This window comes from Dromiciops gliroides, chromosome 2 (assembly GCF_019393635.1).
Source record: "Dromiciops gliroides isolate mDroGli1 chromosome 2, mDroGli1.pri, whole genome shotgun sequence".
In the NCBI taxonomy this organism is placed as follows: domain Eukaryota; kingdom Metazoa; phylum Chordata; class Mammalia; order Microbiotheria; family Microbiotheriidae; genus Dromiciops; species Dromiciops gliroides.
This window is the reverse complement of record NC_057862.1, coordinates 117,296,838-117,321,350: the sequence shown is the minus strand read 5'-3', so window position 1 is coordinate 117,321,350 and position 24,513 is coordinate 117,296,838. Positions and strand designations below refer to the sequence as shown.

The 24,513-nt window shown below is 39.6% G+C and overlaps 1 protein-coding gene across 3 annotated transcripts in view; it reads left to right on the top strand.

Annotated features, from left to right (window-relative positions):
- Nucleotides 1-24,513, top strand: part of IL16 (interleukin 16) — a 170,426-nt gene that overhangs the window by 47,423 nt on the left and 98,490 nt on the right. For 2 of the 3 annotated variants that reach the window (XM_043987106.1, XM_043987107.1), the window contains exon 2: nt 6,985-7,397. In XM_043987106.1, the coding sequence (XP_043843041.1) occupies nt 6,985-7,397 (413 nt within the window). Of the gene's footprint in view, nt 1-6,984; nt 7,398-24,513 lie in introns of those variants that run through there. The other variant, XM_043987108.1, reaches the window with a different exon arrangement.

Sequence of the window (24,513 nt, the reverse complement as noted above, 5' to 3'; positions counted from 1 at the left end):
GAACACGCAAAAACAATGAGCTCTTCCTCCTATTCTCTTGTTCAGTGTCTGTATCCCTGTGATCTTGGCTCTGTGGCTTCTATCCCACTACTAAGATGCCACAATTGAATCAAGAAATCAAGAAAACCTCATGGAGTATGGTCTGGGATTCAGCTCTGTGTGGAGATCTCTTTCCTTATGAGGTCTTTGTGGTGCCTTCAATGATTCATCCTGGTCCCTGGTCCCTCCTAGAGTACTTTGGTTATCACATTCCCTTGTTTATTTTTCCTAGGAGTACTTGGGGGCCCTGGCTCCATGGACAATCAGTTACAACCCATCACCATCAAGTCCACAAGTTCCCAGCTATATCTCAAGGCATTCTCCAGAAGAGGCTTCTGGGACAGGAAGCTTTCCCTCATGGTTATTACCATGCCAGGGGGAGAGGGGTTGCTGCATATCCTATTTAACATTACTGTGAGCTGAGCCTCACAGGGCTCACTTTCCACAAGCCTAAAAGGCATCCCACAAGGCCTCAGCCCCTTTCTCCAGCTTTTTGAGCTCTTTGTTCAAATCATTGTCTTTGACATTTGTTTTCATGGAGGCATTTGCTGTGAGTGTCCAATATCTTAAACCCTAATTACAAAGAAAGAAGATAATACCACCACACCCAACAGAACTCTAACTTGGTGATGAACAGGTGTGTCCCAACTGTACATAAAGCAAATGACATCTTCATTCTCAGATCCTGCCTTAGGGTAGTACCATGTTTACAGGAACACAGCAGAGTCAAGCGCCCCAGGGGAAAGAGAACTCAGTTACCTTTTATCTACTGTGTCTGTGTCTTCAGTATACACCATGTATGTATATAATGTCTCCTCTATTAGAATATAAGGCCCTTGAGGGAAAGTATCCCTCTTTGTATTCTTAGTTCTTAGCACAGTACTGCATAGCAAGAGCCTCACAAATCTTTGCTGATTGATTGATCTAGTCTCATTTGACACATGAAGAATCAGAGGTCTGGACAATTTATGTAACTTGCTTATGGTCACTCTGGCAGTTAGAGGCTAGGTTGAGGCTAGAGGCAAACCTGATCTTTTGACTTCAGATGCATGCCTCAGGTCACATTGCACCATGGCATCTCCCTAGAATCACAAGGCATCTTTCATCTTTATAAGCTGCTTTTCTATGGGCTGGAGTTCTTCCTTTCAGAGCAAGCAAATAAAACAATGTATTGTCTTAAGCTGCAGAGGGGAGAACTTTCCTTCTCCCTTTTCCCTCCTCCCTCTTCTCTGCTCCCTTCTCATTCCTCCCTCCTCCCTCCTCCTTCTTCCCTTCTCCCTATTCCTTCCTCTATCCTCGTCCTCCTCCTCCTCCTTCTCCTCCTTCTCCTCCTCCTCCTCCTTCTCCTCCTCCTCCTTCTCCTCCTCCTCCTTCTCCTCCTCCTTCTCCTCCTCCTCCTCCTCCTCCTCCTTCTCCTCCTCCTCCTCCTTCTCCTTCTCCTTCTCCTTCTCCTTCTCCTTCTCCTTCTCCTTCTCCTTCTCCTTCTCCTTCTCCTTCTCCTTCTCCTTCTCCTTCTCCTTCTCCTTCTCCTTCTCCTTCTCCTTCTCCTTCTCCTTCTCCTTCTCCTTCTCCTTCTCCTTCTCCTTCTCCTTCTCCTTCTCCTTCTCCTTCTCCTTCTCCTTCTCCTCCTTCTCCTTCTCCTCCTTCTCCTTCTCCTTCTCCTCTTCCTCCTCCAGTCTTGTCTTCTAATTCCCTTCAGCAGCCTGACTAATAACTGCACACCCCTGGAGAGTCACTTGGCTGCTGTCACTGCTCCACTGTCAGCTCTGCAGCAGGCAGAGAAGGCTTTTCTTCATGCTGTAAAGCAATGTGGAGAAAATCTGTTTAGGAATCTCAGAAAAGCTGGAGAGCCCTGTGGTAAATGTTTCCAGAGTACTGTGCTCTCTAGCTTTACCCCTTGCCACCCCGGCCCCTTAGCATTCACTTGCTGGGTCTACAAAGTCTAGGGAGCAAGAGAAGAATAGATTCCCCCATCCCTGAAGCATCACCCTGTTTTCCCCACCCCCTCCACCCTAGGGCTGGGTTCCACAGCTTTATTGCTTCCTGCTCTCCCTATTACAGAGAGGGCAGAATTAAGCGCAATGTATTGTTTTTGCAAATGCCTCTTTGCAGGCTAACTGCAATGCAAGAATGCCTTAGGAGAATGAGCCCTAGATAGCCTTGGCATCTGAAGACCTGGCTTCCTGTGCAGGCTCCACAACCAGTTAGCATTGGAATTTTGTGTAAGCCATTTTGTTCATCGGAGCATCATTGGCCCCATTTGTAAAACAGACAATAATACTTGCACTGTCTACTAGAGCGAGAGAGTGGTATAGGGAACAGGCAGCCAAGCTTGAAGTCAGGAAGACCTGGGTTCAAGTCCCACCTTTGATGCATGCTGGCTGTGTGCCCTTGGGCAGATCAGCACTTTAAAGCTATTCTCAGGTGTGGAGACGTGTTGATCTGCACTAGTGGAACTCACCCAAGAATTCCCTGCATTTATTAGATCACAGGTATTGTTAGAGGCTTGGGGTAAGGACTGAATGAGAATCTACATATAACAGCACTTTGTTACTTTAGCATCTCATATAGATGTAAGGTATTCTTAGGGTGATGGGATTGTTATTTTGGGTCATTAAGTGAGGACACCAAGGTACTGAGAAGTTGTTTGATTTTTTTTCCCCCAGGGTTGACAGCAAAGAGCAATCAGGAGTTTTGGCTATTGTTTTAGCTATTTTGCAGACCTAGTGAATTTGATTCTCTGCAGGTATTTAGAATTATGGTCCTATCTATTGCTGTGGATGACTGGTTTCAAGGTTGCCCAAGTGAAAAGGGTATTAAGGAAATCCTGAAGGTTGCATGATTTCAGGGATTGGAAGCACATCACCATTTTTTGTTTTTTTGGCAGGGCAATGGGGGTTAAGTGACTTGCCCAGGGTCACACAGCTAGTGTTAAGTGTCTAAGGCTGGATTTGAACTCAGGTACTCCTGAATCCAGGGCCAGTTCTTATCCACTGCGCCACCTAGCTGCCCCAGTACATCACCTTTTTTAAAAAAATAACAATATTGGTAAGCTTTTGTGTTTGTGCTTGTGCTCAGGCATGCAGAAGCAATACTAATTCCACCAACAGAAGTTTCTCAAATATATTTTTGATGCCTTTCCCCCATTCAAGAAACATTCATCAAAGGCCAATTGTGTGAAGATATCTGTTCTTGGACTGGGAGAGATACAAGGTTTAGATAAGATACTCTAATTGTTTTCTTGGAGCTGATAGGGAAAGAGAATAATATTTGTAACAATCATCCTTCTTTCACAAAGGACCAAGGATACTTGAGGGACTTTTCCTTTCTCTGACTCATTAGCCTCATTCAGAGGACTAAAGAACTTCTGCGTTAGACACTTCACTGCAGGGGAAGGAAAGAAGGGAACAAGCATTTATTAAGTACTTACTATGTGCCCCATTCAATGCTAAGCACTAAAAATATGATCTCATTCGATCCTCAGAGAAACCCTGAGATGTAGGTGCTATTATTATCCTCATTTTATAGTTAAGGAAACTGAGACAGGCAGTGACTTGCCCAGGTTCATGCAGCTAATAAGTGTCTGAACATAGATTTGAACTCAGCTCTTCCTGATTCCAAGTCTAAAACTCTATCCATTTAGTGACCTAACTGCCAAAGGTATGGTACAGGCACCATCTCTCTTTACCAGGGTCTCCATTCAACAAGCAATAATTAGGTACCTACTATGTGCCAGCAACTATGGCTCTAGGTGTTGAGGATATAAAAACAAAAGCTAAATAATCCTCCCCTCTAAATGCTTTCATTTTTCTGGAGGTCAGAGAGGGAGGGAAGGATGTATGCATAGGCAAATAAATCCATTCATCAATTTACTTTTAATTTAAAAAAATGACAGTCATTTTCCACTATGTCCTTCCCTATTAGACCCTTCCTTACAAAAACGAAAACTAGTTGAGCAGAAACAGGTGAGAGAGAGTGATGGTGTCTGGCAGTACATAGGTAACATACTGATACCACAGTCTATCTTATCCCCTCTTTACTGAGAGGAGGTAAATACATTTTATTCTCTCATCTCCATGACCAATATTGGTAAATGGCAAAGAATCTGAGGTCATCTTTCTTTTAGTCCAACAATAATATTGCATGGATATTATTGTGTTATAAAGGTAATTTTTATCATGTGGCTTGGTCTCAGGTCAGATGTTTCTTTAGAAAAAGCCTCAGGGATTCCCTCTGTCATCATTTCCTTTTGTCCATATTATGTCCTCCTCCCCTTTCCTGCCATAAGCTTTTTGAGGACAGGGAGTTTTCCATTTTTTTTGCCTTTGTAATTTGGGGGCGTAGCTAGCATAGTGCTAGGTGCATAGTAGGTACTTAGTAAATGTGTGTTGGAACAAATTGAATAGAATTTTACTTTATTGAGGAAATTCAGTTTAATTTACTTCAATGAGGGAAATGATGACAGAGGGAATCCCTGAGGCTTTTTCTAAAGAAACATCTGACCTGAGACCAAGCCAGAGGTACTGTAGGAAAGTTCCACCATGAGGAGAGGGTGTCTGAGGGCAAGCCATGGGGTCAGTTCCTTAATGTCAGGAAGTGATGTTTGCTCATGGGTACTGTCTATCAAAGCTACCAGCCAATCAACTTGAGGAGCCTCCCATTTCTGGGAGAAGGACATGCAGTAGGAAGTGGGCTCTGGCTGAGGGGTTTGTCCTCTTTTGGTTCTTGACCTCGCCATGGAGGGTTGGATGATGGAGTCTCTTAGAAATAGTTAGATTTTTACCTTTCTCTCTGATCCTAATGCTCTTTAATAAATACTTGAGCACTTAAATATTCTTGCTAAGACTTATAATTTATTGGCGACCACTCATTAGATTTTAGATAGTATAGCTAGAATTTTAGCCCCTTACAATGTTAACAACCAGCTCTCAGAAATTATATATATTTCTTTATATATGTGTGTATGCATGTAGGTACATATAATACTCACATATATACACATACACACACATACACATACATATATGTGTATGTGAGTGTATATGTGTTCAAGATTCACTTTAAAGTTTAATCTATTAACATTTTCTCCATCTTTTAGGTCTGGAAATCAATGATAGAATAAGCCCTAATTTGTAGGATTTAGGGATTTCTGAGGTATAAGTGAAAACTCTGAAAATTTAGCTTTCAGCTCCTACATGCTAGTTTCAGACCACCTCTGGTTATAACTGCTCTAAGAAGTGTGGCATAGGAAAGGGAAAATTGGGTGTTTTCAGTGTGCATAGATGAAGATAAGAGTAGAGTTGTTTTGTAATCAGCAAATAGTAGGCATAGATGTGTTGTCCTATTGTTGGATATGGTAGGGATGATGGGATGAGACCAGTCTTCCCTGACTTTGATTGGTTGATCACACCCCACTTTGAGAGTCACAGTCCCCTTAGAGGTATACATTCAGGATATATGAATTTAAGTCCTGGACTTGGCCACTCAAACTCCCTGGGCATCAGTTTCTCAAATTATAAAATGAGGTGTTTTGACTAGACATCTTGTAAGATTACTTGTTCCAACTCTAAAATTCTGATTCTTGGTCTTCTGAATTACTAATTTATATGACCTTGGGCAAAGGCTTTCTGATCTGTTTCCTTATTAAAACAAACACAAATAAAAGCAGTGAACTAGATTTAAGAGAATATTAGAATTGTAAGAGCCTTTGGCTATCATCAGACCAGGTGTTTTTTTTTTAAAGCTTGGGACAGGGGCCATTACTGGGCATTCAATGAAAGCCCAGAGTGATTTGGGGTTTTCTGTTTTATTATTATTATTATTATTATTATTATTATTATTATTATTATTATGTGAAGCAATTGGGGTTAAATGACTTGCCCAGGGTCACACAGCTAGTAAGTGTTAAGTGTCTGAGGCTGGATTTGAACTCAGGTCCTCCTGACTCCAGGGCTGGTACTCTATCCACTGCACTACCTAGCTGCCCCCCAGATTAGGTGTTGGGTTTTTGTTTGTTTGTTTGTTTGTTTTTTTGCAGGGCAATGAGGGTTAAGTGATGTGCCCAGGGTCACACAGCTAGTAAGTGTCAAGTGTCTGAGGTCAGATTTGAACTTAGGTCCTCCTGAATCCAAGGCTGGTCCTTTATCCACTGCACCACCTAGCTGCCCCCCAGATTAGGTGTTCTTAATGGTTTTTTGTTTCTTGGACCCCTCTGGCAATTTGGTGAAGCCTATGGACCCCTTCTCAGAATGTTTTTTTTTTAAGTGTGTAAACTAAAATACAAAGGATTACATTGGAAACCAATTATATTGAAATAAAAATGTATTTTTTCTCCCACCTAATGTCTTGCATCCCTTGGAATCTCTACATGGACCCCTTAGTGGTCCATGGACCTCAGGGTGAGCACCTTTGATCTAGTCCAATCACCTAATTTTATAGATGAGGGAAACTGGGTCCCAGTGAGTTGAATTGCCTTGTCTTATATTACACCACCAGGTAGTATCATCCCCACCCCCCACTCCCAGGACCAGAATCCACACTTCTCAGGTTCAATTCCAGGGTCCTTTCTACTCTGCCACTGCTCCCCTGACTAGGTCTGCTCTGGTTCTAGCAGTTAATGATTCAGGACTAGGATCCTATGCCATCTTGTCCATTGGGGGCTTAATCATACTGTGTCTGTGAGCCAGAAGGTATGGTAACACCCAGAGAGATTTGCTCAGATGTCCCAGCCAGCCCAAAATAGCAGCAAGGAAGGATGCAGGGGTTGGTTAGGGAGCTCAGAGTCCAGCACTAGAGTGAAATGGAGCAGTCTAAGTCATGAGGCACCATGTGGTTGCTGCTGTCCAGAAGAGGCTCTGTTTATTTGGTTTGCTCAGGATTTTCCAATGATTGTGTTAGTTAATAGCAACTAACCACTCCTTTTTTTTCCCTTCCTTTTTCTTCCAGGACCTTATGAGGCTTCTGAAAAACCCAATCAAGCAGGCTCCTCATCTGTGCCAAATCAGTGGGAGCAGCAGAGGAAAAGGGGCAGCATCACTTCCTCGCTGAAGATGGAACAGCAGAGCAGTGCTGGGAAGAGCAGGAAATCCAAAAAGTTTCGGTCCATTTCCCGGTCCTTGATTCTCTGCCATGCCAAGAGCAGTGATGATGGATCGAGTCCTGATGAGAAATGCACCGACCCCTTTGAGATAGCTGCAGACTATGCCCACGAGGGAGATTTCCACTGCCCTGGGCAACTGGCAGACACATCAGAAGCAGAGCCAGGCATTCCTGATCTAGCTCTGGGCTCCAAGGCTGCACAGCTCCACACACCAATGAATGACCGTGGCAAGAACCCCAGGCGCAAATGCTTTATTAAGGTATGTCCTGTGCCTGTCAGCCCCAAAAAAACATCAGTGAGATTTCTGAGCTTTAAAACCTCTGGGCTAGTTTCTTTAAAGGCAACAACAAAAACAGGGATCTAGATGTTCTATCTAAAAGAAAAATAATACATCTATTTTATGGATGAACATGATAGGGACATATATATATATATATATGATATGGTATAGAGACCAAAGACAACCTCTGGGCTATTTTTTTTAAGTCAGGGATCCAGATGTTCTATCTAAATAAAAATTATATCACTTTTATAGATGAACATAATAGAGACTAATATCTATTTGGTAGAATAAAGACCAGAGACAACTTCTGGGCTAGTTTCTTTTTAAAAAAATCAGGGATCCAGATGTTCTAATTGAAAGGAAAACAATACTCTATTTTATGGATTAACATAATAGGGACTAATATTTATTAGGTGGAATAGAGACCAGAGACTAAAGTTCTGGGCTAGTTTCTTTAAAAAAAAAAAAAAAAGCAGGGACTCAGATGTTTTATCTGAAATAAAAAAATATATACCTTTTGTTTTTTAATGGATAAACATTATATATATATATATATATATATATATATATATATATATATATGGTAGAATAGAGACCAGAGATGTATCCTGCTTAACTCCAGAGGGGATAACTTTGACCAGTAGATAGAAATTATAGGGCTTCAGAATTAGGCTCAGTATAGGAAGGAATTTAAGGACAACTGTCCTATGATATAATGAACTGCTTATAAGGGAGTGAGTTTCCTGTCACTCCAGGGATATGAGCCATGAGTGGATGACCAATTATAGGGGACATTATGCTTTACCCATCAGACAAAGACCTGGACTAGGTGACCTTGTAGAACCTAAGGGTCTGAAGGGACCTCAGAGATCATCTAGTCCAACCTCTATTCCAACAGGAAGCCCCTCAGTTGCATCCCTAACAAGGGGTTATCCAGACCTCTTGCAAACCTCCAGTGGAGGGAAGCCCACTACTTCCATATTCTATCTTGGGGCAGCTCTAATAATTAGGAAGTTTTTCCTCTCATCATGTCCAAGTCTGTCTTTCTGTAAGTTTCATCCATTGCTCCCAGATCTACCCTCTGGAGCCAAGCAATATAGATCCAATCCCTCTTCCTTTTGACAGCTCTTCATAATTGGAGGCAGCCTCTATGGTCTTTTCCAGGTACAGGGATCTATGATTGACCACAGCACCAAAGAGCAGTATTGTTATGAATCAAGATCTTTGTTAAGCACTGCTGGCTGATTGATAACTTCAAGGAAACATTGTGTCTTGATAGGCCTTGCCAATTTAAGAAAGTTAGGATTGAGCCCAGATCCTTGCTGGGCAGGAATTGTTTTAATTTTTTTTCTTTGTGTCTCCAACACTAAGAACAGTGCCTGGGGGGGGGGCAGCTAGGTGGTGCAGTGGATAGAGCACCGGCCCTGGAGTCAGGAGTACCTGAGTTCAAATCCGGCCTCAGACATTTAATACTTACTAGCTGTGTGACCCTGGGCAAGTCACTTAACCCCTAATTGCCTCACTAAAAAAAAAAAAAAAAAAAAAAAGAACAGTGCCTGGCACATGGTATGTGCTTCATATATGCTTGTGGAATTGAATACAATTGAATTCATCAAGATGGTTAATATAGTCTTGTAGAATTGAAGTTAGTTGAATTCATTATCATTATAGAACTGCTAGCCAGATGCAAAATACATTGTAATCTATAGACAGCCAAATTGAAATGAGGCAGATTGTTTTGCATAAATAAAAATATTATTAAACTTATGGAGTTTACTGAGAAAAAAGAAAGATGATACTTTGTATTGTTTTTCCTTTCAAAGAGATAATGTGTATAGGGTATCCCATAACCATAAAGTACTATATAAGCCTGAGTTGTTGGTATGATAGTGGCTCCCTAAGGTGCAAGGACCTTGTTTTTTGCTTTTCTTTATATCTCCATCCCTTAGCAAATTTTTTGCCACATAATACACTTAAGAAATACTTATTGGAGCAGGTAGGTGATACAGTGGATAGAACACTAGCCCTAGAGTCAGAAAGGACCTGAATTCAAATCCAGCCTCAAAAATGTATTAGCTGTGTGATCCTGGTCAAGTCACTTAACCTGATTGCCTCCAAAATTAAAATAAACAAATACTTATTGATCCTTGATTTGATGGCAATGTTACTGATGATATAACTAACTTTTCTCCTTGCTATTTCTCTTGGAAAACATTGAAAGCTTACATTTTTTTTTAAATCTGGAGAGTTCTTTCGTTCCTTTTTTTTCTGCCTGAGAGCAGAAAATAATAGTGGCCCAGTGAAGAGAAAGTCTTGAAGCCAGAAAGCCCTGTCTCTGATATATACTAGCTATATTAGAAGGTCACTTAGCTTTTTAGTGTTCTAGGCAAGTCTCTGAGACCATATGTTGCAAAGAAGACATTGATCTACATTGATAGGTAGAGTTTCCTCACTTGGTATTTTCTTATACTAACGAAATCACAGATCATTTTTTCTCCCTTCTGTCTGATTTTATTTGTTAAAGAAATGTTTCATCATATTACAAGCTACCTGTAGGCAATTCATGTAACATAGTAGTGCCTCAGTTTCCTAATCTGTAGAATGATGGGGTTTGATGATAGCATTTCAAAAGTCACTTGGGGATCTAAATTTCTATAAAATTCTACAAGGTTAGAGCTGGAAGAAATTGTAAGGCTCATTTATTGTCATTTATATTAGACCTTTTCTGTTCATTCTCCATCCATCTCCTTGCAATCATAGACATCTGGATTTCTCCTGCAGACACTCCATCCATCCCTTGATGCCCTTTTGAGTACTGAATGTACCTTTTCTCATGGCTCTCTGACAAATTGAGACAGAAGAGGCTGTAGGATTGTTTCTTGTTTGCCATTGACCTTTCCAGGCTCTCCCCATACCACCTTCACCCTCTTGCCTCTCCTTCCTTGACTTTCAACCCATTCAGATCTTAGTTGCTGTTCCTCAACAGCTCTCCTAGGTATTTTCTCTCCTTTCTTGAGGAGGTCAGTACTTGGCTCACAGTCTTTCCTTCTACTTCACTTACACTTGGAGTATACTCAAAAACTCTTGCCTTCCAGTTCACCTAGAATCTGCACTGTTACTCCATGGCAACCACAGACAGAGATGAGCATACACTTGACACGCTCCTTCTGCACAAGTGATCCACTTCCATAGTCCATAATACGAAAACCTTTATGTTTCAACATGATGTCCTGTCTTGCCAGCTCTCTCTGTCTCAACTTTCTTAAACACCATTTCTGTTCTCACCACAACCTCCAGAGACTTTATTCCTCCCTGACTTTTCCCAGGCCATTGTCTCTGATATGGCCTTACTTTCATCTTTTAAACTCTTGACCCTTTAGTAACCAGTTCAAGTTCACATAGTCATCAGCTCTTGAATTCCTTGCCCAATTGACTGGCTGACTCATCTTTTTCCAGATCCCATTCCCTTACCCACTACCTTACTTAGATTACTTCCACCATCTACCTTCTCTTCTCTGGCTCCAATGGTTCTCATCTGGTAATCTATATCATGACCCCTCCCTTCACTCAGCAGAGGGCCTGAATTTATGCTTCATTGAAAAGGTGAAGGTCATCTTTGGTGAGCTTCCTTCTATCCCTAATTTCTGATTTAAAATAACCTCCAATCATTCCCCATTTGTACACCATTGCTCTAGATTCAGAGAATTAGATGACCCTTCTTGTTGAAAACAAACCTACTTGTGCCCTTGATCTCATTCTTTCCCATATTCTCAGGCAGCTCTTCTTTTTCATCTTTTCCCCTCTCTCCCTACTTTCTAACCTCCCTAGCTCTTTCCCTGTTTCCTACAAGGATGTCAAGATTCTTCCTAACTTTAACAAGCCTTCACTTGACTCTCCTATCCTCTGAAGCTACTATACTATAACTTTCCTCCTTTTCAAACCAAATTCTGGAGCTGGGGTAGGGTGGAAGAACTGTCTATACTCATTGCTTCCATTTTTTAGCTCCCATTCATTTTTTTCAACTCCCTATATTATAACTTTAATTTCCACCAATTAACTGAAAGTTTTTCCTCAAAGTCAGCAGTGATCTCTTTTACTGAATGTTTTGAAGACATCTTAAACTCAATATGTCCTAAATTGAACTTATTATCCCCACCCATCTCAACCCCTTCATTCTTTCTAACTTTTCTATTACAATTGTAGGTACCATTATCTTTTAAGTGACCCAGGCTTGAAACCTAGGTGTCATCCTTGACTACTCACTCTAGCTCATTCATCCTACCCAATCCAATCTTTTATAAAAGCCTTTTTGATCTTTATAATTTCTCTTTACCCTTTCTCTCTTTTGACACTGCTACCATTTTGGTACAAGATGAGATCACTTCAGGCCTGAACTATTGCAACAGACTGTTGTTTGCTCTCTCCCTGTCATAAGCCTCTCCCCACTCTAGTCTTTACTCTATTTAGCCAATAAACTGATCAACCCAAAGTGTATATCTAACCATGTCAATCCCTCATCCCCATTCAACAAACTGTAATGGCTTCCTATCACCTCCAATATCAAATATAAAATCTTCCATTTGGTGTTCAATGACCTTTATAAACTGCCCTTCAACACCCTGCCCCTCCTCCTCTCTCCATTTCCCCAGTTTGTTTCTTACTCCCAATCACATAATCTTCAAACTAGTGACCCTGGGATCTTTAGTGTTCCTCACTTAAGGCACTCCCTCTCCCATCTCTATGCATTTTCACTGGCTTTCCCCCAAACAAATATTGTCCTATATTTTCATCTCTGCCTCCTGATTTCCTTGGCTTTGATTCCTAAAGGAGAAAGTCTATCTTCTACAGGAAGTCTTTCACCATCCCTCCTTGAAAATTCAACCATCAGTTCTCAAGAGCCAATACTAAAGCCAATTCATACTGGCTCTTGAGAACTGATGGTTGAATTTTCAGTGTGTGCATTTAGGCCTTGGAAGTCAGCACACACTACAAATCAAAACTTGGTTTATTTTGTTGATTGTCTAGGCTTAAAGTAATGGATAAAATGTCAGTAATGTAGACCAAACTTAAAAGTATGTCTTGTGTTTTTGAAAATTTAGTTGTTAAACATTTACAAGCATAACCCTACATGGAGCCCTTTGGCAATCTGGCAAAGCCTGTAGACCCCTTCTTAGAAAAATGTTTGTTGCTTATATTAATAATGGAAGGAAATGCTGAATTTCAGTTCAAGGTTATTTCTAGTTGATTTATTAATTAAAAGCTTAATTCTCTTTGATTTACTGTTGCAACTGGATAATTTATATTTCCTGAATAAATGCCAGCTTGCAGTGGAGAAGATTTTCTGGGTGGCCTAGAACAGTAAATTTGGATTAAAATGAAAAAATTTACAAAGAAAAATCTCCAATAGGGTGTGAAGACTTAGGGGATCATGGAGGGAATTGGAGTCAAGAGATCAGAATTCACATCTTGACCTTCAATAGCTGGCTGATCTTGGATCGGTCATTTAACCTTCAGATGCCATAGGAAGAAAAGGTCTATCTCTTCTTTTTTTAAAGAATTCTCCATGAATGAACCTACAGAGTACATACACAAAAAATGCAGCTCTCATTTATACATAGGGAAAGGAGAGCTTCCTATTTGTCAGTAGTTTCAACTTCTTTCTTCCCAACATTTCCCCCTAGAACTTCTGATAAGTGGTAACAGCATTGATTAATTTGAATCTATCTAAATGTGTGAATTAACTTCAGTTATCCAGTTGTAACAGTCAATCAAGTATTCCTTTAATTTTCAACTTTTAAAAAATGAATCAACTAAATTATTTTGTCTTTTAAACCTTTAATTTTTCAAAGGGTTAAAATTTAAGAATATTCCTCTGGCTTTTAACTTTTAAACTAGTTGGCTAAAGTTAATATCCATGTCCCTGGACACTCAGTCTCTCCCCTCTGAGGCTCATTCATTTATCTATTCATCAAACAAATATAGAGGGACTGTTTTACTGATCCAAGTCATTCATTCATACATTCATTCATTCAGATAAGTAATTCTGCCTTTCTTGGTTAAGATATCAGTACCTTCTCTTTAGTAACAATACTTTAACACCACTAACTTCATGGCCACCTTAGCTGGTGGCCACTAAGCCACTCTTTACTTCCACTAAAAGGGATATTTTTTTACCTTTTCCCTTTGTGAGTATTCAATTTATTGACTACTTAGAATTAGAATGTTTTTAAAATCATTTTCCAAGGGGGTAAACTCTGTTCCTGCTCTCTGGTAGACATATTTGATGGGAAGGTCAAAAGTGAGTAAAAAGAAGGAAATGAGACTGTAATCCCTGGTGAGTGAGGTTATACGCAACTTATCAGTGGTCACTTCTAAAGTAGAGTGGGATGAAGTACCTGGTGAAGACAATAGCAGATACTCAGTAGATATCCTATACTTGGGTATTCTTAGAATAAAAGTGGAAGCCTAGAAGGAAGTTTTTTTTTTTAATTTCCTTAATAGTATTTTATTTTTTTCCAGTTACATGTAAGGATAGTTTTCAACATTCGTTTTTATAAGATTTTGAGTTCCAAATTTTTCTTGCTCCCTCTCTCCCTCTAGAGGGAAGTATTTTTTACCCAGAATATCTAGGATTCATTGGTGTGATCTGCACAAGGATCTTTAAAGTAAAAAGGCACTGGCTGGGTATAAAGAATGTGGCTGGGGGGCAGCTAGGTGGCGCAGTGGATAAAGCACTGGCCCTGGATTCAGGAGTTCCTGAGTTCAAATCCAGCCTCAGACACTGGACACTTACTGGCTGTGTGACCCTGGGCAAGTCACTTAACCCCCATTGCCCTGCAAAAAAAAAAAAAAAGAATGTGGCTGATTAGAACAAGACTCAACTAAGGAGGGAAAGCTCTCTTTACTCTCACCAGTCTGATCCACAGGAAAGAGGCAGATAGGTAGCTACTACCCACATAATTGGATTTGAGGAGTCTAAGCCTCATGGCCAAAAAAGATCTCAGTGAATTAGGTAATTCCCCCAAGAAAGTCACTCCTTGGGGTTTTGTTTATAGGAGTCCTCTATTAAAATGCAAACATTCCTGGAAGGATAGGAGATTAAGCTATTATGAACTATTAACACCTTATGTATGGATTCCTTGATAGGGTGTTTATTGATCACATAGCCCTCACCTTGTGAATAAGACAGTAGGGTCTTTAGGAAATAATGCCCTGGAAGAAGAACAAGGCTCAAGCACAGAGGTAGGTATAGATCAAGAACAGCCCTGAAAGGGGTGGCAAGGTATCAAAGACAAACTTCAATAGTTTTTCAATGGCTTGGCCTGATCCTACTTTATAAATACTTTGTAACAATCTGTTCTTTTATTTGGTGGTTGTGAATAGGGCTCAATATTGACATCATGGGATTGTATGAAAGTTAAAGTAAAAAAACTGAAATAATCTATGAAGGAAGTTAGAGAGGCTCATAATGAAAAAATCCAGTCACCAGAACAATGAAGTCCTTTATTCAGATGCAGCCTGATTTTCCTGTGACTTGCATATGCCCACAAATGCTCTATGGGATTGGGAGAGTGTGGCTGGTTATTTGATACTGAAAATGACAGTCATAAATGTAGGGCCTCTGCTCACTGGGCAGAATGGGCTCCGTCTGGTAGAGGGCAAGCTCACTGTGTGGGTGGAAATTTCTTTTCAAACCCACCTGACTTTGAAGTCATAGTTTGGCAAGAAAGTTATTAGATGAAGAAATCCAACTTTTTCCCATTTATTTTGGTGGTAGTGGTGGGGGAGACAAAAGGCCAGATAGGGTACCAGAGCCCCTAGTATCATAAAGGTTTTGTTAGAACCACCAGTTTTAATCATCTTTTATAGACCACGACAGATTTGACAGAAACACAGACTTCTTTCCCTTTTTCAAAATGTCAGTCAAGTCACTCTCATATGCCTAATTAACTGACTCATTACCTCCTTGCTGCCAGCACAAAGCACCAGTTTATTCCATTTCAAGTTCAGTATATAAGCGTGGTGAGGCTTAGGATGAGGAGACATAGGATTCACTGTCCTACAGTGGAACCATGGTAACTCTCGTTTCAAAATATCTGGATTGAGAAATTTGGAGATTGCTCTCTGTCTCTGTCTCTCTGTCTCTCTGTCTGTCTGTCTCTCTCCATTTTTCCTATAAATGTCTGACAAGAAAATTAAAGGAAAAGGAATTATGAAATCAGCCAAGATAAAACCATTCTAGTATGCCATATATTTGGCAGGACCCAAAAGGATTAAATCATTACTCCCATTACATACTGAATTGGTAGATGGAAATGCACTTTGGATCCAAATTAAGCACTGACCTAGCAGTCAGCACCTCTAAAGATCAGAGAATCACTAAAGTTAATTTCCTAAGGTCAACATGAAAAACAAAAAAAGCATACCCAGGGTTTTGGAAAGGGAAATGGATGGGGAGCCTTGTGCCATGGAACATTTTAAGGGAGAACAGGAATAGGTGGGGATCCACTGTGAGGAGTTCTGGACAGTCTGAGACAAGAGTAAGGAGGCAACATTTTGAGACTAAAGGTGGAGAGTAGAGGTCTCCAGGAAGCATGAATTTAGATCTCAAAATGTTTCAAGCTGTGTCAACACAGGGAAATTTTCTTTTTAGTTTTTCAATTCAGAATTGACTCCATCCTTACATCTTCCCCCTCCATCCCTCCACCCCCTTTTTTGGACCTGTGATTTCATCTATCTAAGGAAATTCTAATGTGGAAATTCCCTCTACCAATACAGATCACAAATTCTAATTATACTTAGAGAGTTTCCTGGGACATTGAGGCATTATGTGCTTTTCCTGGGGTCATACAATTTGTGTGTGCCAGATACAGGACTTGAACTCAGGCCAAAGTCTACCCACTAGGCATCCTGGTTTCTCTGGACCCTTAAAAATGCTAAAATGTACTATAGGACTAGGGAGATTGTCCCAATCATTTGGCACTTGAATCACCATGGAATGGAAAATTAATTCTGTAACCTTGGCATCTTAAACAGGAGACAGAGTCTAAAAGAAGGCCATTGAATCAGAGGTGATAGTTTCACATTGTCATGATACTCTAAGATTTATAAAGCACTGACCTCACTGCTCTGTGAGGCAGGTAAGTTCATGTGTTACTATACCCATTTTAGAGATGAGAAAAAAGATGCTCAGAGTTGTAAAGTTATATGCCCAAGTTACATCAAAGCTAATAAGTCACAGAGTTAAGCCTCAAACCTGGGTCCTTCCAACTCTAAATCCATTGTTCTTTCCACTATACCACATTGTTTCAACTAACATTTTTATCCATTGGATTTTATCCATTTTTTTATTCATGATAGAACTCAGACATAATAGTCATAGCACACATCCATGACCAAAACCTTGACTATGACCCTATGTAGGTTGGATTGAATATTTCTCAGGCTCTTAGGTAGCAATAGATGGAGCATGTTGGGTCTGGGGTAAGAAAGACCTAAGTTCAAATCTGGCCTCAGACACCTACTCTCTGTGTGACCTTGGGCAAGCCACTTAAACTTTTTGCCTCAGATTCCTCAACTGTAAAAAGGGGATAATAACAGCACCTACCTCGAAGGGTTGTTGTGAGGGTCAAATGAGATTCTATTTGTGAATTGTTTAGCACAGTGTCTGATACATAGTAGACAATATAAAAATGCTTATTCTTTTCTTTTTAGCCCTAGTTGTTCAGTCACATCCAACTCTTTATGTCTAACTTTATGTCCAAATCCTTTATGGTTTTCTTGGCTAAGATACTGGAGTAGTTTGCCATTTCCTTCTCTGGTGAATTAAGGCAGATGTTAAGTGACTTGTCCAGGATAGCACAGCTAGTTAGTGTTTGAGGATTTGAACTCAAGTCTTCCTGATTGCAGGCCTAATGCTCTATCCACTGAGCCATTTAACTGTCTCCTAATTCATTTGTATAGACATGTCCTTTATTTTACTTCAGTTTCTTGGACTCGAAATTAATTTCATCATTCGATACAGAAAATAGATTCATTTTAAACCTTCTTTAGCAGAAAATCTGGCCTTAGGTCAAGTTTAGAAATAGTGCTTCCCTTTTGTACCCTCTCATGCTTCTTAGTGTCCCTTTCTCTGTACCTTTAGCCTTGCAGGGTTCTCCCCCATTTTCTCTCGGCCCAGAATCTCTCACAGTGGCTCCCCACCTAGACTTGTTCTTCTCTAACATGTCCCACGTTACAAAGCTACCCAACTACTTTCCCTCCCAGTGAAAAATACCACTCCCTCAGTGTGACTGATCATAGCTAGGTGATGGGGCTGGAACTAAGTCATAATAAGGTGATGCAGCTTCCCTGGTCAACCTTCATACTTCCCCCAATGACCCTTAAAATCATGGTATATCAGTCCTGGAAGCAAATTTAATCAATGTAGGAGTTCAGTTATAATATATCTACCGTGTTCTACACATGATATGCCTTCATTCTCACCTCTGCAGAGAGAAGGGAAGGTGGACTCTCACCTTTCTCATTTGGGGTCAACTTTGAGCCTTATAATTACATACCATTCTATACCATTTTATTTTTGTTTTTGTCTTTGCCTCTCCCTTCCACCATGAATATTGTTGCAGTAATTGTATACGTTGTCTCTCTGTTTCTTTTACTTCAGTTTGGATTAGTTCATGTAATTCTTCATGTCATGCTACTTCACCTTTTTATCTCAAAGACCCTCTAACCTATGGAATTTTACTGAAAGTGTGAAATGCATTTTTTTTGCTGCTGCTGCTGCTGATGTGAAGGGGAGTGAGTCTTCCCAGATCTCTAAAATTAAACTCCAGAGGTAATGGGTAAGGGCTGGCCTTGACTGGCAGTTTATTCTTTTGGCGGTAAATGAAAGGAAATACATATCCCATGATACTAGGGCTGGAAAACTTGGGGAAACCCACCTGCCTAGCCAACAGGCCAATTTGATTTGAAAACTCTCCATTAATGTGGCTGACTCTGAAGCCTTGTTCACCTAAAGAAAACCAGGCATCACAGTGAGAACTATTGGAGAGAAAAAAATTTAATAAATTGAATGAGAACTCAAGAAGCCAAGAAACATTAAAGAACAAACTCCAAACAAATTGGCAGCTGGCACATTAACCAGTCTGTTCACTTAAAAAACACACCACATCTGTTTTGAATTAACTTTATGTAACAGCAACTCATTTTAATCATCCTTAGCACATACCAATCAATAGCAGTTCACATTTCTATAGGGCATTTCAGTTTAGCAAGATATTTCTTCACTGCAACTCTCTGAGCTGGATAGTACAGGTATTATTGTCCTCCCTGTATTTTTATATGTAATTTTGAAGGGGAAGAATATGTTCAGAGAGAGTAAGTCATTTACCCAGAGTCACATAGTAGCAGAATCAGAACCAAGGTCTGCTTACTCAAAGTGCAATGACTTTCCCACTATATCACTTTGATTTCTAGCAAAAAGTATTCTTGAAATATTTATCCCAATATTTATTTAGGAGATTTTCAGCCCTTCTGGAGTTATGAAACCCTATTATAACTTATCTGAATTGTGACACTGTGCACATCAATAAATATGATATTTATTTTTTAAAATTAGAACTCATCCTGTGTGTATATATATATACATACACATTTGTGTGCATATGTATATACACACATATAAATACATATTTATATATGTATATACACATACATATTAACTTTACTGGGAAGATTTTTGTAACATTCATTTTAAAAATTGAGTCATCCTGAGTTATAATCAACCCAGGGGCAGGAACAACTATCACGTAAACTTTGGACTGTAGAACACTTTATGGCTTTCAACCACTTTTATGTCTGTTATCATTTTTTGATCACCACAATTGTGAGGTAGAGAAAGAATAATAAGAGCTCACATTTATATATCACTTCACAGTTTACAAAACTCGTTCAAATACATGATCTCATTTGATCCAAAACACAGCCATGGGATGTGAGAGGGGTGGGAATTATTTTCCATATTTTACAGATGCGGAAATTGAGGCTCAAGAAAGTAAGATGAATTTCCTAAGGTCTCATTGTTTATAAGTGAAGGGCTAAGGCTAGTACTGTCTCCTGACTTCTACTCTAATGAAATAATTATTGCACCAGGCTTTGGCCTAAGTCCAATGAGGGAGGTGTGACTAGAAAATAGTTTGAAAAAGATCCATCAGTTTTAATGCCCTGTAAACTAAAAAATGAGTCAGCTGTGCCACAGGACAGCCCAAAAAAATCTGTCTCTCTTCTAGGCTACATCAAGAAAAATACAATGTCTAGAATAAAAACGTGATAGTTTCTGTATCATGTATTCAGTCCCAGTCAGCCCATGGACAGAGGCTGGTGTTCAAATCTGGGCACCGTCTTTGATACATATTTGATATTATACCTGTCTCCTTCCCCGGAGGTAGAAAAGGGGTTGTAGATAAAGATAGATTAATCAATGACTATCCATTAACACCTCTTGTGACTTAAAAGGAATTCTACAAACTCCTGGTTTTAGCTTTATTTATTCATGATACGTATATTCAAAGGTGCATGAGATTTTCTTGCACCATGTTGATGTGTTTGTTTTGTTTTCTTTGTTCATTTCCATTTGTGAATAAGTGGTTTATTTCTTCCTTTGTTATTGAAATCTGCTGGGGGTTTTATCATCTGAAAAACATTTCTGAAAAAGCAACATCCCTCTCCCTTTACTGAAGAGAACTAACCTTTATGACAAGGATTAGAAAAGAACATGAAAAAAATTATGAAAAACCAACACATTTGTAAAAGTCTTCAGTTTGCTTCGTCTACTTCAGTATAAACAACACAATCCCTAACAGTCATTGAACATCCAATGGTTCAGCTATATCCGGAAAGGGCTGACTCCTTGGGAGTGCTCATGTGTACAATTTCATTTTCTTGAGACAAAGAATGGTACCCAGTGAGGCACAATGAAGTAGAATTTGTGTATGACTTTTTGTACCTTTCCTGCATGAGTGTGTCCACTGAAGTGATCTGTGAGCTTCCACAGTAAGATGAACAATGTAAAAGGTTATCTCTTCACTTTGAAATATCATAGTTGATTAGCACACCATTTAAGAAGATCAGTGAAAAGCTGGAGAGTACCCAAAGGAAAGCATCCAGGTTGGCTGACCATGGCATTTGAAGGTTAGTCGAGAGAACTAGGGAGATTTAACCCCTGAAAAGGAAATGACATTGTAACTCTCTTTGAAGGGCTGTTATGTGGAAAGGGCACTTATTTTGCTTGGTCCCAGAAACTAAAACTGGGAACATCTAGGAGTACTCTTCCCCATGGCAGGCCATCTAGCAAGGAAGCTTTGTGTTCAGAAAATGGGGACAAAGAAGATGAGATAGATGCCTGGAAATAATACCATTCAAAGAAAGGTTGAAGGAACTTGGACATGAAGAAGAGAAGACTTGAGGGGGTGGGAGAAGGTTGAGGTGTAGGCTATTTTAGACTTTATGTAAAGAAAAAGAATTCTAATAATTAATTATCCTAAAGTAAAATTGTGGGACAGCTAAGTGGTACAGTGGATATAGCACTGGACTTGGAATCAAGAAGACTCATCTTTCTTAGTTCAAATCTGGCCTCAGATACTTACTAGCTGTGTGACCTTGGGCAAGTCACTAAACCCCATTTGCCTCAGTTTCCTTATCTATAAAACAAGCTGGAGAAGGTAATGGCAAAACACTCCAGTATCTTTGTCAAGAAAACTTCAGAGCAGCTAGGTGGCACAGTGGATAGAGCACCGGCCCTGGAGTCAGGAGGACCTATGTTCAAATCCGGCCTCAGACACTTAACATTTACTAGCTGGGGAAGTCACTTAACCCTCATTGACCTGAAAAATAAATAAATTAAAAAAAGAAAACTCCAGAAAGGGGTCACAAAGAGTCAGATATGACTAAAAAATGACTGAACAACAAAATAGTAGAATAAATTGCCACAAAAAATAGTGGGTTTCCCTCCTTCAATATCTTTAAGGGTGAATTATTAATTGTAGTGGATGTTGCAAAATGAATTACTCTATAAATAAATACAAAATGGCTTCCAAATTCCCTTAAAACTCTAATATTGTCATTTTGTGGTCCTAGGATCTTTGTTTTTATCTTAAACAATATTTATTAAGCACATACACTATGCAAAGCACTTTCCTAGGCTTACTTTTAGAGTGCATAGAGCTTTTACTTTGGTGTTTTGTAGGATCCTTGATTCAGCCTGCATTATTCCAATGATGGGCAGTCAGTGAGAAGTTGCATGTGGAAGCTGGACCATCCATCATCACTTCTCTTCCACCCCCATAAATGAGTGGATTTGTTTTATGTGGAAAAGTACCTCATTCATACACAGTGAGATCACATAATCCCGGAACAGAAGACACATCAGAGCAACCCCAGAGCCATGTGGCATGTGGATTCTACCATTCACACACCAGTTTCCCATGTACTTCTATGTCAACTAATCAACAAGTGTTTATTAAGTGACAAACATATGTCCAGCATCATGCTGTTAAGGATACAAAGATAGGTTTACATTGGCTAGGGGAAAAAAGGTAACATGAGAAGGAAATACAGAATAATTTAGTGCTAAATTGTGTGGTCCTGACTATAAGTACAACAGTCATTCTGAGAGGAGGTAACAATATATAGTGCCAAGGACACTCGATTTGGAATAAGAAGACCTGGGCCAGTTCTCTTACATGCTACCTCTGTGATGGGTAAATCACTTTCTCTGGGTCTCAATTTTTCATCTGTAAAATGAAAGTATTGAACTGGGACAAACCTTAGGATTCCCTTCTTCTCTATAGCCAGTATTTCTAGGTAAGAATTCAAGTAGAGCAGGATTAGTAAGAGAAGACTTGACAGAACAGAGGAGACTTACATTAGGCCTTGAAGGATAGTAACCTTTTGTGGAAGTTGGTGTAAAGGCTTATTTATAGTGATTTACACATGCTATCTTTCATGTCCACCATTATAGTACAACTATAGGATGAGGAACTAAGCTAGTTCATGTGAAAAACGATGAGTTTTAATGCATTCAAAGCTCAATATAATTGATGTGACATGGCAGCTCCAAAAAGCTAATGAACTCTTAGGCCACTTTAACTGAGCTGTAGTATCTAGAACAAGGGAAATCTTTACCATGTACTCTTCCCCTGTCAAACCACTTAGTAAGGGAGAATTATGCTAATTTCTCACATGTTTAGAAAGTGGTGACCAAGAAGATGAGATGCTTGGAAATTTCATCATTTGAAGAAATGTTCAAGGGCCTTGTAGAGAGGACTTGAGAGGGTTAGGGGAGGGTTGTTGGCTAACCTGAAGCATTTGTAGGGCTATTATGTGGGACAATTAGACTTCTGCTTGGCCTTATAAGACAGAACTATGAGCATTGGCTAAATAAAGAGGTGGATTTAAATTCAATGTAAGGGAAAATACTCAAAGAATGAACACAGTACAAAAATGGAATGGATTGCCTTGGGCTCTCCGTTAATGGAGGTCTTTAAACAGAGCCTGGATGACGACTTGCTGGGGATATTGTAATGGGATTCATCTACAAGTTGGACTAGATGACCTTTGTGGTCCCTTCTATAATAGTCTGTCATACCACATCTGGGCAAACTTCTTCACTGATGGGAGAATGAGTTTCAGAAAGAAGAATCAGTTATGCTATTCTTGGGACAAGTATGTAAAATGCAATCACTGGATGTTTCATCAGATTCTTTCTCTGGTTCCTGAGTAGTATATGATCTGAATATGGACAACATAAGAACCTCAAAGACACACAGATGCCACATAAACTCCTTACTAACTGCCCTCCCAGAGGTATATTGAGGCCCATGAACAGTAACGCTAGGGAGCATTGGAAGAGGAGGCTCCAAACCACCATAGCTAAGCCTCCATAAGCTTCTTGAAGACAACAGCCATTTACTTTCCAAGTCTTTCATAAACCACAATGGAACTGTCCCCTAAGATGGGCAAGATAAAGTTAGTGAATAGCTAATTTAAATACTTGCTACAGATGAATGGAGGCCAAACACAGGTCTGCCTAATAGCATGAGCCAGGTGTGTATGTATGTCAGCACACCTGGAACCATGATATTGCATAAATATCCTTTCAACTTTTGAGATTTTGTGATTAGCCAAAGTATAGCTTAAAGTGACAACCAAGTCAAGGTTACACTGAGTAATGTTGGAAAGAAACATAAAGGGAATAAGCCATATGAGGGGAAATTTTAAAGAAAAGGAGATAAAGCAAATCCTTCGGTCCATCCATGGTTAGTATATTCAGCATGGACAGAATTGTATATAGGTTAAGTAGGCACTGGAAAAATACAACATATCTAGTATCAGAATCCTAAATCTTGGAGTTGGAAGGAATCTTAGAAGCCATCAATTCAACCCCACACTTAATGTAGGAATTCTTTCAATGACAACTCAAGTAATATGTTTATTCCCCACCCAAACAGGTATCTCACAACAGTTCATTCCATTGTTGGACAATTCTAATTCTTAGAAAGTTTTTTGTTATTTTGAGCCCAAATCTGCCACCTCAAAACCTGCACTCATCAATCCAAGGTCTGCCCTTTAGAATAACAAGGAATAAACTGGTTCTCACTTCTCATATGGCAGCCTTCAAATATTTAAAGACTATTGTCATGTGTTTCCTTGGGGTTCTCTTCTACATGGCAAATTTGCTTGCTTTCTTCAACTATTTTTCATTTGACATGGCTTCCATATTCTTCACCATCTTAATCATTGACTAGAGGCACTCTAATTTGTTAACTGCAACACACTATGACTCCATGGTGAAACTACCACAAGGCATAATGGTAATATTAGTTCATATGATGGGGACAGTACACTTCTATTAATGACTCCTAAGTTGACATCAGTTTGCTCAGTAGCTACATCATATTATTGGCACATTCTGGATTTGTGGTTAGCTGAAACTTCCAGAGCTTTTTCACACACATAAACTGATGCCAAGCCAGACATCCCCTTTCTATAATTGTATATTTTAGTTTTTGAACCCAAATGGAGGATTGTGCATTTA